The sequence below is a fragment of the Colletotrichum godetiae genome, assembly GCF_030913485.1.
Source record: "Colletotrichum godetiae strain CBS 193.32 chromosome Unknown BDP55scaffold_33, whole genome shotgun sequence".
Classification (NCBI taxonomy): domain Eukaryota; kingdom Fungi; phylum Ascomycota; class Sordariomycetes; order Glomerellales; family Glomerellaceae; genus Colletotrichum; species Colletotrichum godetiae.
Genome location: NW_026851281.1, coordinates 421,476 through 437,658, shown reverse-complemented (window position 1 = coordinate 437,658; position 16,183 = coordinate 421,476). Strand labels below are relative to the sequence as shown.

General features: G+C 50.4%; 4 protein-coding genes across 4 annotated transcripts; 3 read left to right on the top strand and 1 right to left on the bottom strand.

Moving 5' to 3' along the window:
- Positions 1-5,175: 5,175 nt before the first annotated feature.
- BDP55DRAFT_233147 (endo-beta-1,3-glucanase) lies at positions 5,176-7,931 on the top strand. The gene is made up of 2 exons (XM_060566167.1): positions 5,176-5,251; positions 5,412-7,931. The coding sequence occupies exon 2, from the start codon at positions 5,637-5,639 to the stop codon at positions 7,824-7,826; it is 2,190 nt and encodes a 729-aa protein (XP_060427163.1). The 5' UTR covers positions 5,176-5,251; positions 5,412-5,636; the 3' UTR covers positions 7,827-7,931.
- A 714-nt stretch (positions 7,932-8,645) lies between these two features.
- On the top strand, positions 8,646-9,954 carry BDP55DRAFT_557053 (uncharacterized protein; the record flags this gene model as incomplete). The annotated part of the gene is made up of 5 exons (XM_060569659.1): positions 8,646-8,876; positions 8,943-9,116; positions 9,241-9,453; positions 9,529-9,783; positions 9,835-9,954. The coding sequence occupies 5 exons, from the start codon at positions 8,646-8,648 to the stop codon at positions 9,952-9,954; spliced, it is 993 nt and encodes a 330-aa protein (XP_060427162.1).
- Positions 9,955-13,126: 3,172 nt separating this feature from the next.
- On the top strand, positions 13,127-14,549 carry BDP55DRAFT_634392 (uncharacterized protein; the record flags this gene model as incomplete). The annotated part of the gene is made up of 3 exons (XM_060572660.1): positions 13,127-13,636; positions 13,694-13,939; positions 13,995-14,549. The coding sequence occupies 3 exons, from the start codon at positions 13,127-13,129 to the stop codon at positions 14,547-14,549; spliced, it is 1,311 nt and encodes a 436-aa protein (XP_060427161.1).
- A 298-nt stretch (positions 14,550-14,847) lies between these two features.
- BDP55DRAFT_233061 (uncharacterized protein) lies at positions 14,848-15,855 on the bottom strand. The gene has a single exon (XM_060566166.1). The coding sequence runs from the start codon at positions 15,722-15,724 to the stop codon at positions 15,083-15,085; it is 642 nt and encodes a 213-aa protein (XP_060427160.1). The 5' UTR covers positions 15,725-15,855; the 3' UTR covers positions 14,848-15,082.
- Between the last annotated feature and the right edge of the window lie 328 nt (positions 15,856-16,183).

The window sequence follows — 16,183 nt, the reverse complement described above, 5'->3', positions numbered from 1 at the left end:
AGACCACTGCGATCGTTGCAAGTGAGTCGTGGCCGGCATCGTAGATGCTACAAGCTCACCTGTTGTTTTAAGCGACCTATTGGATGGAACGAAACATTCTCGATGTTGGTTTGCAATGGCAGTAGACTAGAAAGATGTGTCCAGGCCTCGTCCACTTGGGAGCGGCTGTTTAATACCAAGTAAGACGGATGTTTTCACCAATAATCTATTGAAAGAGGGTTTGTAAGTATCAATAAGCTATCTCTAACTCAGAGAGACTTTATATAAACGGTACGTCGCAATGGAGGCACGATGGACTTCGTGATTCACGACTTCAAGTCTAGCGTCCGTAAATTCAGCTTGTTGTCTTTCATTCACTCATATGGGTTTCTTCTTAGCCCATCATTACATCTTCAATATAAAGCCTTTATTTATTAATGATGAGCGAAGACAATTGAGATCGTGTGTCGCTGTGAAATTGCTAACCACACCGAAACTTCCCAAGTCCGTGGCCTGAACTCCAAAGATATGGCAATGCGTTCGGTTTTGAGGAAGTATCTACGTTTGAAGTCCAAGGAGAATTATCCGCTTAGTCGTGTTTGAGATTGGCTCAAGCGTGCATAGCCACGCTTGAAAGTGAGTTGAATGCAAGCAAACTTGTCTTCAAGGAGCTATTGAAAGAACTCTTACCTAAATATTCCGTTCAGGACCACTGTATTGAGGTACGAGTAGTTGTAATTGAAGAGAACATATCGCAAGGTACTTATATATTGCATTGATCACTTTCCTCAATCAACGGCCTCGGTTTTGCGACACACCTAACCATGACACTGTTCTGGACTACCACCACTGTGAAATTAGATCCTTTGGGAATGAGTATCTCTGGTCTAGTACTGGTGCTTTTGCTCGTCGACCCCCTAGCTTGAAGCTCGTGCAATCTTACTTTTGGATTCAGGATATAGTTACAAAAGGATTAAAAGAAAATCTATCAAGGTACTCATGCTATATTCCACAATGTCTAGGAATTCTGCTAATCCATAGATAGACTTTGCGGCAATATGAAGATGTGACGCCCTGATCGGAATACTCCCGGAAGCCTCCATAGTGCGACAAAATGGACTTGCCAAGACTATTCCATACTACATCAAAGCAAGTTGACGATTTGCTGACAAGAACCATTTATTCGTCACTCGCAAGTTGCAGGACACGACGTTGATAAAGGCAACGTATGAGCGAATGGCGGAAGTCCCTAGTGGTTTTGAAATGCAGAATGGCCGCGGGATTATGGGAACAATCACACTTTATCTGGCTCGCGGACAGCGTTGCGAACTTGAAGTTACAAGTGCTAGATCGTGTGGCGGGCTTCACAACATAAAACCAAATCCCCCAACTTTTTGAAAATGAATACGATGCGACGGGAGTTATAGAGCGCATTTCTGTTTCACACCAGATCGATTGGGCACCTCACGAAATTTCGTTGACTTGTACTTCGATTGTCCTCGAATGTCTACTTTAGCTTTATCTATTCGACGTGTGTGCGGCATCAATATGGCAGATCAATACCTTTTAACTAAACAGAGCTACATAAGCTCTGGGAGATGGGCAGACCTTTAATCGAAGCATTGCATTACTGCAAGCGTTAGTCCCGGAGCTTAGGCATCAGGTGGCGGAACTAATTCGCAACTTATCTAAGTTAAACCTTCAAGAGTAGGAGAATGACAGGTATTAGCGGGAACCTATTGCAAGGAAACATCGAGGGGAGAAGGAGGCCGGACACTACTCATATAGGCAATTGGAGACAGAGCTAAAGATTACCGTAGGCTCATGAAAGATGGAAATAGTCGCGGTGGTGTGGTGCATTCTGAATGGAAGGGTAATGTTTGAGTGTGCGTGGATCTTTTCCTCCACGGTCTATCTATTCCTGGCTCACATAGCTGAGCTTGACTAATCGCGCAATGGATTGACTTATTGGTCGAGCTGCCTTTCTCGCGAGCCCCTGACTCGCCGATACGAGGCTTTGCAGTTTTGCAGAGCCTCCTCGGGGAAATCGGACAGTACGTTGTAAGACAGCTGGGAACGCGGGAGAGGCTGATGGCAGGCAGAGTATAGCGTCAGCTGAGGTGTCAGTAACATAGGGAATAGAGTGCGGCGTGGCTTTTCTCAAGCTTACTGTTGCTTTAAACTGTATAAGCGAACACCCATAGAATAGCTAAATTCATCATGAAGCATTTTTTGCCCTAAAGCAGAGAGCGCCGATGTCTGAAGGAGGATGGATCCTGTTTGCAGTTATTTGTGATGTCATGCCCAGAACATGGGTTAGCGTTGCAGCACTACGGAGGGTGAAGCAGGGCCGGTGCTGCTTCAGTGTGCTTCAGGTTTGGTGTTTTTGGTGGGGGGTTCCCGGGGGCCAAAGTATAGTATACGACTACTATGAGGGCGGAAGGCGACAACAGCGGTTAAGATGAAAGGGGTTCTTCAAGAGTGATGGCAAAAAGGACTTCCTTGCCGTTTTAGAGGCAGATTGGTAGAGTAGGTAATGTTGATGTTTATTATTTGTGAGGGGTCGTGTGCTGTTGCGGCACGGGAGGGAGGAAGTAAAATAAGTATAGAATGGGATGACAGATTTTGATTGTGCTGACTATCACTGTTGTTCCGCATAGAGTCACGAGCGTACCTAGTACTATTGACTTGTGTGAAGAGTCGACATGCGGGAAATAGTAGGATTTCGGTACTCTGATTCTCTACATAGAGGTTGGTAGTGTCACTCACTGGATGATGCTTGTTTCTGTTTGTTCAACTTGGTGGACTTGGTGGACTCGGTGGCATGTTGGGCCTGACGATCACCGCCCCGTCACATCTTGCATGATTGAACCCACTGTGCTCGTGCCCTCCACTGACGATACTTTTGTTGGAAAAACGTACTTCTGTCGCAGCCTCAACTCGGCAACCGTTAATGACCTGGTGGTCGGAGCGTTGTAGACGAGGACCCGTCTTGATGACGAAGTTTTCTCTTGCTGTCCGTAGACGTCGTCGCTCAGAACCTCCGGACGGAATACCGAGCAAGGGATACGAAGAGGCTGGGCGCGCTGCGCTAGACGACAATCGAATGGAGATCGGAGGCGGGGGTCATGGGCTTCCACGAGAACGAGAGGGCTGGCTTTTGGAGAGGGGCGCAGTCACATAAGAAGACGGGGCGAAGGCGGTCGCTCAGCCAACCAGGTCGGCCTTATGCCCCGGGCGACAACGGCCAGGGTCTCGGCCCACTGAAGAAACATTCAGACTCGCTGGTACTCCGTACGGAGTAGGCATATCCGTACTTGACTTGCGGTTAGCGATTTGTCGCTGGTCTTATATAGATTGCAGTTGCAAATCTGTCCCAAAGTGAAGCCCTTCTTGCGACGCTTGGTAGTACCATGCTGGAGGGGGAAATTCAGGAGTAAGCGAGTGATACATTGGTGTGGCTCGAGTGCTTTCTAGGTACCAGGCGAATCACCGGCTGCTTTTCGGGGATTTAGTCATCTGCGCTGCATCGTCGCTTCCTCGAATGCACTCACTTTTGGGTACATCCGCCTGTGGTAATACTTCCAACGGTCTCAGCCATTATTGGTAGAAGGCACGGGTCATCGCCCAGGTCTAAGTACTACGAGGTCGCAAGGCAACCAAGGAAAGGAGAAGTCTGAAAGAGACGATAGGCATGGACCAGTGGCTGTACACTACAGAAAGTGCCGCTCTTTCCATGTTGCTCCGGCCGGGGGCTCAAAATAAACCTGCTTAGCTCGGGCTGCCTTGTTTTCCCCCATATTCATGGCGGGCCTTTGCCCCCCTCAGTGCTCACTGTGTGGTAAGCCTTATTTGATTTGTTAATACAACCACACAGGTTCGGTCTTGCACTGGCTTAGGTTTTTTAAGGTGCGTTGCCAGTAACATTCGCTCCACTCTTTCAGTCTGGTCCCACCATCCCCAAGTTGCCCCCTGTCCTCAATGACGGCACTCGGAAGGGCAGGAGCAGAGCGAGCACCGGGGCCAGGTGGATTGGGAGGTTTGTAGGTATGGCCAGGTGGCTAGGTACCTCCTCCCCAGATTCCAGCTCGGAGGTACGAGGCTGGGCCGTTGTCATGGAGTTTCATTGCCAGTATCATCGACTAAGCCAACTTATGAGGGAAGGATTTCAGCATGCCTGGAGGAGGGCAACAGTCTCCCCCTCTAAGTTCAGGTACGTGGGTACGGAGTGCTTTCTAGGTTAGGTACTCCGTAGATACGCATACCTTCGGGACCTTCCACAGCTTCAGCTGTGCCTGCCGTGCTCCTGTCATCCCATCCCGTTAGAACTTAAAAGGCTCTCCAATTTGTCTCATACGCGCGCATATTTTGTCTCTTTTTTCGAGGTTCCGCGGGACGGGGAACACTCTTCTTGCTCCAAGGCGCTTACGGAGTACGTGTCGCCGTTGTACTCCGTAACTATCCGTACACTCCCCCTCTGCTGATTGACGTTGGGTGATCTATTGTCTTCCTGAGCCAAAATTGAAAACCCAACGTCCAGGACCACAAGACCACCCAAGCCACCTGTCATCGTGCTGCCCACCTCATCGTACCCTTCTTTTCTCTCGAATGCCCCATCTCCGAGACTGACGACAATCCCTCCAAGACTACGGAGTAGTCTTCAGCATCTCTGGAAAGAACCACTCCAAACAAGGATCCTCGAGCTCCTCGACAAAAGTTGGAACCGGGTCACAAGCCAATACGAGCAAGCGCAACGCCAGACAAGGGAGCCGCACGGGTGTACCAAAATACGAACTCCTGACCTGGCGCTGCTGCGGGCGAAACACCTTAATGCCCAGCCAGATTTTCCGCGCCTAAACGCTCTTGGTGGCTTGCGCATCATTCTCGCTGACCAGGCACCGCACCGCACCTCACTCCCCTCAACATCTTTCTTTTCTCGCCCCTTACCGTTCCTTGCTGAGGAAAGAGGGAAGGCCATCTTCGACCCTTTGCAATCCCCCCATGCCTAATCGCAATCAGGGTTTCAAGACAAAAATCTCTATAACGCTGGCATCTCACCTCGACATCGTCATACCGTTAATTCCCCGGCTTTCCGTTGCTCGCGAGCAAACGTGACACCCGTGCCTGCGACTGCCCCACGAACTTCCCTTGGTACGTTCAACCACCGCCAAACTCGCCGCGACACTACTTTCTACTAGGCGGAGGCGACTAGCTTGCGTCGTCCGCCTGCCGGCTTCCCAATCCGAGTTACTGGGCGACCTGGTGCACGGAGGTTAGTGTTATTTTCTCTGCTTCCCATCAGTATCGTCTGTTCTCCATGTACCTCTTCAATTCTCTGGCCGGTCTCATCTCTACAGTCGCTGTGCTGGAATGATTGAGCGGGACATTCACACATACCCATTTCAGTGAGAACCGCACTCACAATTAAACAGTTGTTGTTCCGAGACATTTTGAAATTGCACCCACATTCCTGCGACCGCCGCACGCAATAGCCGGTCATCGTTCCCAGTCGATTCCCCTCTACCCAGCGTCCCTCGATTTCTCCGCTTCCCTCATCCACCTCATTCAAACAGGACCTCTTGGCTGTTGGTCAGTCAACCATTCAACCCACGAGGGTTGCTAGACGTTTCCTCGAAAACATACATCCTGCCCGAAACATGCCGCGATACGACTTCGAAGACGGCCGCGATGCCGAGCGGGAACCTCTAGATCAGGCTTATCGGTCTCACACTCCCAATCCCCCAGAGTACTACCAGGACAACCATTACCACCATGGTGCGCCTCATGATCACCGTCACGAATATCCGCAGTCCGACCCCATTCACGATCCGAACTTTGGTCGCGTGAGAGCCGAACGGAGGAACGATCGCCAGGGACCACCACCAGCTGCCGTCGGTGCGGCTACAGCATACGGAGCTCATCAAGCCGTATCCCCCATCGACAGCTTACCGCAAGTTCCGGTGCACCGCGACTGGGGCCCCGATCGTTATGCGGCTCAACAACACAGCAATCCGAATCCGAATATTACACCTGGCGTGGACAACTTTAGCGACACGGCATCAGGAGGTATGGCTGGTATTGCTTATACCGTGGCCGAACGTAACGCCAGGGAGAGCGGGATTGATGCCATGAGAAGTGCTGGCCAGATCCCGCGAGGACAGTTCCAGCAGCCCAACGCACCACCGCAAGCTTACAGTCAATCGGGAGGCGACGTATACGAAATGAGCAATGCCGTCCCGCGTCCTTATCAAGGTAGCTACCAGGGCAGTCTCCCGGATCGAGACTCACACTCCAGCCTGACAGCTCTCGGCGGAGCTGGCGCTTCCCCGGCCAGGCTATCTCCATCTGCGAGCCCATACGGTTACAACGACTATTACAACGAAAACCCCTACTACCAAAGACACCCTCAGAACCTTGGTGTGGTGGATCCTAACTCGATTGCGGACGATGGTGATGATGGTCTAGACTACGGCAAGCCCAAAAGTGGACGAAACTCGATGCTTAGTCTTTCCAACAGCGATCGAACAGGCAAGACAAAAGCAGCTGGCGCAGCCGGTGCGGGTAGTGCGGCTGCTGCGGGAGGTGCTGCGGCAGGATTGATGGCGAACCGAAATATCAGCGGCTACTACGACCCCAAGGGAACAGCCGAGTACCAGAACGGCAGCGCCATTGACCTCAGCTCACCAGAGAAGAAATCAGAGTGGATGGCGCAGCAGAATAAGGGACGCAGAAAGTGGAAGTTTTGCATCATTCTAGGAGTCATCCTCCTCATTGCTGGTGCCATTGCTGGTGGCATTGCAGGTGGATTGCTTTCGAGAAACAGCCGTGACGGCAACAGCTCAGGAAATGGACAATCAGCAGATGATGACAAGAACACTAACGGTGACCTCAACGCCGACAGTGCCGAGATCAAAGCGCTTATGAACAACAAGGAACTGCATAAGGTGTTCCCCGGAATGGACTATACGCCTCTCAATTCCCAGTACCCTGATTGTTATCACAACCCTCCTTCACAGAATAACATCACTCGTGATCTTGCTGTTCTCAGTCAACTGACGAACACTGTCCGCTTGTACGGCACAGACTGCAACCAGACGCAGATGCTCATCCACTCAATTGAGCAACTCAAACTGGAGGGCACAGTGAAAATATGGTTGGGTGTATGGCAGGATGGCAACAAGACGACCAACGCGAGACAACTCTCCCAGATGTGGGATATTCTGGATCAGTACGGAGACAAGCATTTTGAGGGTCTCATCGTCGCCAACGAGATTCTGTTCCGGAAGCAGATGACCGAGTCGGAACTGGGATCTCTACTCCAAGAGGTACGAACCAACTTGACCAGCAAGGGATTAAGCCTGCCTGTCGCAACTTCGGACTTGGGCGACGACTGGACGGCATCTTTGGCGTCAAAGAGTGACTACATCATGGCCAATATCCATCCGTTCTTCTCTGGAACCAATGCCAAAGACGCAGCTATGTGGACTTACGCATTTTGGGAGAACCAAGCCGGTGGATTCTTTAAGTCGGACAAGAAGAAGAACGTTATTGCCGAGATTGGTTGGCCGACCAAAGGTGGCACTAGCTGCGGTGACGGCACAGCTACGGGCTGCCCAAATGCCTCAGTTGCTGGCATCGACGAGCTGAACGAGCTTTTGGACAAGTGGGTATGCCCCGCTTTGACTAATGGTACCAACTACTTTTGGTTCTCGGCATTTGATGAGCCATGGAAGATCATGTACAACGAAAAAGACAAAAACTGGGAAGACCAATGGGGTCTGATGGACGTCAATCGCAAGGTCAAGTCTGGCGTCAATATCCCGGACTGCGGCGGCAAGACGGTCTGAGACATTGATGTCAGATGAATGTTAATGGATTTTATGTATGGATGGACGAAGGATGATAGTCAAGCCCTGTGCCTGCTACTTGGCGATGCGCAGCACTGTACATGACGGAGTTACCCTGGAGTTTTAGAGGCCAAAGCACGCCCGGCCAGAAAGCTGCCGGCATAGTGGTATGATGATTTATACCGTATATCGCGTCGGTGGTGGTTCGAATGGGGGATTTCACGGTGTATTTAGTATTTGATCGACCAGGAGGAATATATTACTTAAGATGTGTCGTATGTCTGCGATATGATGCGACTTGTGCTATTGTGCTGGGACATTTCCCCCCAGATTGGGAGGCGCATCAAATCAATGATTTCGACGCTCGGGCAGCTTGTATCGTATATAAGTAGGCCCCGATTCGGTACTTGAATCTATGTAACGGCGTCTGATGCAGTGGTTGGACTCTCAGCCTGCGTACCTCTAATGCGTCGAGGATGGGTAAACGAGGACAACACGGGGCGGGGCGGGGATGTGCGGGGTGGGGCCTGATCAATAAGGTATGATTTCTTCCGACGTCTCCGGCTGGGCTAGGTATCGCTCTACGTTGCTTCATTCACAGCACCTAACCTTTTGAATTTTCGTCCATCTTAGCACAACTTGCCTCTGGCGCGCTTGCTTTCACCGACAGCTTGCAGCAAATCATACGATTTTCACCATCTCTCAGGCCTCGCGCCCTCACACAGCGCAAGCGTACACATGTGGATCGTAACGAGGATTCGGGCGCCGCACCCGTTCCTCTTGTTATTTCTGGCCAGCAGCAGCGCTGTAGAAGGAATAATGGGGTGGAAGAATATTACAAGACCGATGCCTAACGTTCCGCTAGCCCCCGTGCCGCTTCCCGGGCCTGGTGCGGCGCGGAATGGCGCGGAGATCGTGAGGCAGTTGACAGGGCTGTCTCGGTCGAGTATGAGTGGTGACCGAGCTACGAAATTGAAGCTTGTCAAGGTCATTGAGCTCGAAGGGGAGTTATGGGAGCCAGAGGGAATTGTAAGGCTTGCGAGTGGCGATGTAGGGAGGGATGAAAGAGAACGGGAACAAATGGAGGTTGATGAGGAGGAGGAGGATGATGGGGAGAGGTTTTGGGTCTCGGCGGGGGAGTACACCGTCCCGACGGAGAAGTACCCTGACGACAAATGGATTGATGGGACTGATCGGAGCGCAGGCGCGGGGTTTGCGCATTTTGTGGTGTTTGATGGGCGCGGGAGACGTGTTGGGGACTGGGTTGCTTCCAAGGAAGGGGAGTTGGAGGTAAATCTCGACTCGAACATTCTTTTACCCCTTTCTCTCTTTTCTCTAGGGGCCTGTGTCACTTTTCAGCCCTCTTGAAGTTGGACTTTTGAGGAGTCAAAGAGATGGCTAACGAAGGAGATAGTATCACAACGGCGGGATAGATTTTGACGGGCGACACGTCTGGGCTACGCTCGCGCAGTACCGGCCGAATTCGACGGCGTCGGTGGTGAGGGTTGATCCGGTCAGTATGGAGATGAAGAGGGTCTTTAAGGTGGCAGATCATCAGGGTGGGATCGTGCATGATGTCCATACTGGGACATTGATAACCTTGGGATGGGGTGGGAGGATTGCGAGGGTTTGGGATATTAGCAAGGCCCAGATGATCTGGGAGCGCGAAACTACTGGCGATGGGATCAGGAAGGGGGAACAGGCTCTGCTTGGCAAACGGGGTGAAGCTGATTACGATGAGGAATTCGACGAACCTCAGACGACAATCGTGAATCCTTCGCACTGGATAGATTACCAAGACTGCAAATCTCTCGGTACTGTCGACGGGAGACATCTTATGCTCTGCTCCGGTATCGCGATGCTGGCGCCGGGAGTGGAAGTAGGTGGGCTGGCGATTGTTGACGTGGGAGGGATGTTTCCCTTATGGGAGCTACCGTTTATGGAGAGGACAGGGGCTGTGCCGTGGACGGGGGAGAAAGACCACGTAGAATGGAACATTGGAAGGAAGAGCCTGTTAATGACAAAGAACCCGATGGATGTTGCTGTCATTGGGGGAAGGGTGAGATTGTATTTTGCGCCTGAGGAGGGCAGGAGTAGAATTTTTATCTATGAGGTCTGTGAGGGGTGATTGGCAGGGGCGGTGTGCTTGTGCTTGTAGGTGTGGTTTTCATGTCATCGAGACTTTTGAGACTTGCTTTTGGTGGCGAATGAAATCCGTCGAAATATGCATATGTATCCCTGTACATGTCTGACTGACAGCCATGACGAGGGACACTTCTATTTTCCCTGGTACCTTCGGCTTCATATAAGTCCCTATCAGTGGTGACTCGTGCTGCTCCATTCGTGAGCATCGTAAACCATAGGCGAGATAGACGTCGTCTTCGCATTGAAGCTTGCTGGCTACACTAAACATGTAAGCATTTTAGGAACATATTCATCGTGTTCGTGGATGGTTGCCTGAGTGACTGTCAGAGTAGAGATGGGATAGGGTGCCCCTACGTTCCGAGTTTTGGGGAATTATAGTCTCAAAGTTGTGAAGCCTGGATGGTTCGTTTTGCTGGACGAAGACAATGTCGTTTGATGCCGTCAATGGCTCCGGTCCTTTCTTGGCTGCGGAAGAGACGGACGATTTGGGAAAGTTTGAGATGAGGGCAGGGATGGCCATCAAAATCATCAGTGCGCCATTCCGTGTGTTATGAATGAACTCTCACCGAAGGCCCTGCTGCTTCCTTGACTTAGTGAGACCAGAGCATGACCATGGCTATCGAGGGCGGATAATGTTGGGCACATAAAACGTGGACCAGGACCTTATTTTGGGAATCGAAATGTACGTAAACATCTTGATCATATTTAGTAGTACATTTGTTAAATGACGCCCAGTAATGTTACCATCGTGTCTGCACCATTCGGGTTGCCATGATCATCCCATTTGTAGTATGCAAGATTGTTTAACTCGGGGCTCAAGGGGTCACTGGACGTGAAAGCTTAGGCGTGTAATTACGCTCTGGACCACATAGGACTCGCGCAGAAGTTGAAGCAAACAGGACGAGAGGTGCAGAAGGCTACCTAAGCAAATCTCCAAAGTCTTGGATGATCCTAGGTCGTAACAAAACCCACTTGATTGAAGACAAGAGGGCAAGAGAGTCAAATTTTACATAATCGAAGGTTCGTGTTTGGCAAAGTGCTGATACTTGAACTGGAGACTAGATCTGCTTTCTCCCATGGACGTCTCGCGAGAGTCCTGGGTATCTGCCACGCCAAATAAGCAACGGGACAATAATCACTCAGCGCAAATGGCATCGACATCTTATCCAAACCATACAGTCCGATTCAGTTAGTAACGGCTCGGGCCGTCGGGTGAGTTTATATACCAGCATTAATTCAATCTGAAATGTCTGCTTCGGGCATTCCACGAGAAGAACAAGAAAATTGATGGCGGCACTCACATTTGATGGACAGTAGCTGCGGCACAATCAGCGCCCAAGGCAGCTGGAATTACGCTGGGTCTTTTGTGGATCTTCAGAATGTCTGGTACCCGACCGTCATCACTTGACCAGCCTTTTGATGATGTGGTCAGGTTGGATAACGGCGCCGAGTACAGGTGGGGTGGAGAAACAGAATTTGTGTGATGTGTCATGCTGTACACAGCAACACTTGACGAGGCTTAAGAGTAGGCAGTCCAACACTCGGCAGATGCTGCCGCGCTGGGATAATGGCTGGAATGTGTGAACCGCGGTGCACTTAGTTGAGCTTAGTGATTTCAGGTCGACTATGTTGATGTGCGTCATAGCATGTCCCGAGCTCCAGTTGCGCACGCAAGATCTACAAGTAAGGGAGGGGTAAACACGGCATACCAATTGAGTCAATTGACGCCTTCCGGATACGATCCTGAGAGGCCTTAACGTCACCGTCCCGTGTCTCTTCCCGTGGACCAGCGCTATCGTTTCCGATTCGGCCCGTCTGTAAAGCGCCTCGATGCCTCAAAATAGCTAACGTTTGTTTCTTTCCCTTCCTTGGTTCTTTTATTACCCAAACGCTACTCGTGCTACTCGAGAATACAGCACGAAATCAGGTTCATTTCAGGAGGACGGGATATAGAGAGCTGCAATTCTGGGAATGTAGAAGCGTTTCCCTTGGGCAAGAAGTAGCAGCAGCATCAATAACAAAAGTGACAAAAGTGCGCGGGAGTCTCGATTCGGACTGACGGCTATAGAAGGCGAGGAACGTGTGAGTAAATGACCACCCTCGCTAGCCCACTCCTACGACATTGTTCAAAGGGATGACACAGCTTCCTGAAAAAGGTATCAGCAAGTGTCACTCCAATAACAATTCGTTCCAGGGGATCACCGCGGGCAAGCGCATTTCACCAATCAGACGCGACGGATTGGTCAACAAGGTCGTAGGAAGGAACTTAAGCTAATGCAAAAAGTCAATGGGGGATCTGCAGAGCTGCATGCCTAAATCTGAGCCACATTCGTTCCACGGACTGTACCGAGGTCTACTACCGACTCGTCCATGTCGATTCTTTGATACTACACTATTAGAATCTGCGCGAATCAAGCTAGTATCTACAAGGTTATTGCTACCTACACTGTTGGCTTGTGAACGAGTTTTCAATTCGCCCAAGATTGGATTGGGCAGCCTAACGTATAGCTCACCCAAATTGGTATAGCACACCCAAGTTGGATGTCATAACAAGGGTACAATGTCAGTAGCGTTGCCGACGGAAATGCTTTGTCCCGCGCGCTGGTCTGAACACTATCTCCCTTTTAGACAAGACTATCTAAGCCAATGCTGATATCGGGCAGTCACTGCGTGGATGCTGTGTGCGTGGCGGACACGAATTGCATGTCGGTAGTTTAGCATTTTACACGACCAGGTCCTTTTGTCGTGTCCTCCCGATCCCTAGAAATGTTTTAGCGGACTGCGTATCCGGGGAAAGTGGAACTCAAAAAATCCATAGTGTCGAGTGACTACGCTTTAGCACCGTTGACGACGCTATGCTGGTCGACCGATACACTACACTCGGGATCGAACTATTCCGCATGGCTGTTTCCATCTCGCTACCACCGCTGGACATCCATGGGGAAAAGCCGTCGAAGCACCGTTGTGGATTTTCTTTTAAAACTATGTCATCATTCTGAGATATGTCTCTGTTAACCGTGCTCAGACGTATGTCATTCACAGAAAGGCTGCTATAAAAGTCATCGTCTTCTCATCAGTTTCAACCTCCACCATCAACCAGAGCACCATTGCACTTCCTTCATTTGAAAATAATACTCAAGTGTTCCTCAGTTGAAATGAGATATCATTATACCGTGCTAGCCTCGCTGGCTGCCTCAGGGGCTGCGTTCCCGTCCATGGCAACGAAGGAAGACCTGGAGAATTTGAGTAAGCGCAATCCAGAACCCGAAGCCCATCCCGAGCCACAAATACTCGGCGGAATCGTCGGCTCACTCGCCAACACCATCACTGGACTTCTCGGAGCCGTGGCAGAAGGGGCATTAAATCCTGCCAACAAGCGACCGGAACCGGGCTACGACTTCATCGCACCCGGCCCCAAAGATAGCAGAGGGCCCTGCCCGGGCTTGAATTTGCTTGCGAATCACGGCTACCTGCCTCGTGATGGTCACGTCAACCTGGGCCAAGTAATTGAAGCCACTGCTCGCGGGTTCAACATGGGCCCCGACCTATCGACCATTCTCGGTGTTTTTGCCGTCCTCACTGACGGAGATATCGCAACCGAGTCTTTCTATTTAGGATCCGGCCCAGGGAATGTTGGCGGGTTGAACAGGCACTCAACAGTCGAGGTAAAAGCGACAAGAGTCAAACTACGTCTCGCGAAACAGGTCTAATTTCAGTCATAGGCCGATATCTCACCTAACCGTGAAGATTTCTACAACGGATGTGGTGATGCTCACCATGTCTCGTCCCGTTTGTTCAAGCAGAATGTTGATATCGTTGCAAAAAGTGGAACGAAGCAGTTCGATCTGACAAATATGGGGACACAATACCAACAACTAAGCATCTTCTCTCAGAAGAATAACCCTTACCTCTACTACTTTCCTTTCCCTTTGATCGTCTCTCTTGGCGCATTTGCCTTCTATCCTAACGTGAGCTATTCACTTTCTCTTCGATTCTAGTAGCTACTGACACCTGGCATCGAAGTTCTTCAGCAACGGCACCTACGGACTCGGGGGCGTTGCTAATTATGAGTCCATTTCATCCATCATCGGAGCAAAGTACGACACCGCGACAGGGGAATTTCAGTACGTACCCGAAACATGGCCCACCAACTGGTACCGCCGTGCAACGCCATATACTGCAGTTCAGACCGTATTGGAGGGCCTCCTTATCTACCTCCGCAACCCTGTTACTCCGGCCGTTGCGCAGCTCGGCACAGGGAATCTTAATGCCACGACTCTGCTGTGTGATGTTTACCAGGGCATCAATTCACTGGTGCCGCTCTTTGTCTCCGGGACTACGGAGGAGGTGGCTGCCGCGACGACTTGGGCTATTTCGAAGCTTGACCCCTACTTTTCCAACACCGTTCTTGGCTGCCCGACCAGTGTTCTCTCTCCAAACCAACCTAGCCTCCTGTTTCCCAACGCCAACCAGCAGGGCGGTCCGCTCAGTCCTCCTCCCAGTGTGGCCAAACATATTGGCAACAACGTCTACTACAAGACGTACTTCACTTCAGCGCCGGTGACACCGGCATGCTGAACTATTCAAGACAGAGCGTACGGGAAAGCAGCATGCCCATCATGTTAACTTGATGTTTTTGGAATATATCCGTTCTGACATTTTCTACTTATTAAATTACACGGGAGCCGATCAAAACGTTTTGTAGTTCGTTACTTTCCCTCGCGAAAGTACATATGTAGTCATATACGTACGACATGAACTCTTACTCCATAGATGACTGTGTGAAGAAGCTTTTTAGTACGGCTTATCCTCAAATGAAAGTTATTCTTTCTATACTTACAGCAAGAGTTATGACCCTTGTAGCTGTACAAGATCTCCACTCCCAAGCTTTTCAAGGTTATTCTCTCACTTTCTGTTGGCCACGATGGCGGAGACATGAAGTTCCATTCAGGAAAGACTCAGCTTATTCTTGTGGCTAGGAAGCGTATACGCCAACAAGGCTGGATTCTAATCAGATACCGCTGACAAGAGATAGTCACGCCCAATTTCAGCCTCGTTGCGTCGCCAGACTCCGTACCAAATAATTAAGCGATGAGCATGTTATCGAGGCGTCAAGTATGGCTGAACACTGCATGAGGCTCTTGTTTGCCAAGAAAGATTTCCACTTGACCGGTCGGGAGTTGGCCATGCCTTCCGACATATGAATATGAGACAAAATACAGGCAGAGAAGAGCAATGGTGTAGCATATTTGCCGAAGGGCGACGTAGAACAGTGGAGGCCTAGTTGCAAAACATAACAAAGCTCCAATCAACTTTGTTAGACGCCTAAGATGAAGACGTCGACGGTCGAACGGCTGGAGCCACAGAAAAGATGGCGGCTGAATGCCTTCCGAGTCAAATCGACGTTTGGTACGGGAATATGGACATGTACATGTCGGGGCACCTTGTTGCATGCGTGAATAAATGGACAAATTAAGCAAATTGTGCAGCTTGCGCTTCTTTCCAAACAGCAATAACGGGGTTAAAGTCGCATGGGATAAACTCTTGAAATTATCAATGCAATAACGTGAGTGCTCGGGGTCCTCTGCCATCCCGTTCCCCAATTGGTGACCTGACTCCGGACAATCGGTGGACAAAGTTTCCGTCTGCATCCGCCCATACCCAGCCACACTCCTAGCCGAAATCCCTTCGATTGGTTGGTGGTCAAGACCAACATCCAAGTGAGACGCCAAGCATGGCTCACAATGATTCATCCGCGCTAGCAGGGATCATTGCATCAAAGGATGACTAGCGCTGACAGAGATCGCGGAATCGAGTACGGAGTGCTTCATGGGTCCGTGCCTTCTCTCGGTGCCCCTCCTTAACCTCCCAAGTGCGTCAAAAACGCTGTCTTAACTAGGTCATTGACGATTGATATATCGTTGTCGCGAATTATAGAGGGACACTATATCATCTCCCGAGTGGATGGTATGTGACTATGTATCACGAGAGTCGTATCGAGTCAGTTGTGATAGAATACTCGTCTATTGCACACGTATGATCATCGTCTGCTTTTCTTACACAACTAAGAGCCGTGAAATAAGTCTGACCGTGATTACGCTGATGTTGCTAATTCAGTGTATGGACATGCGATGAGCCATATTGATTTACGCATGCCCCACCGTCGCTACGATCGCGCATCAAGACTAGGTCGTAACTCAGGGACTGTCTAA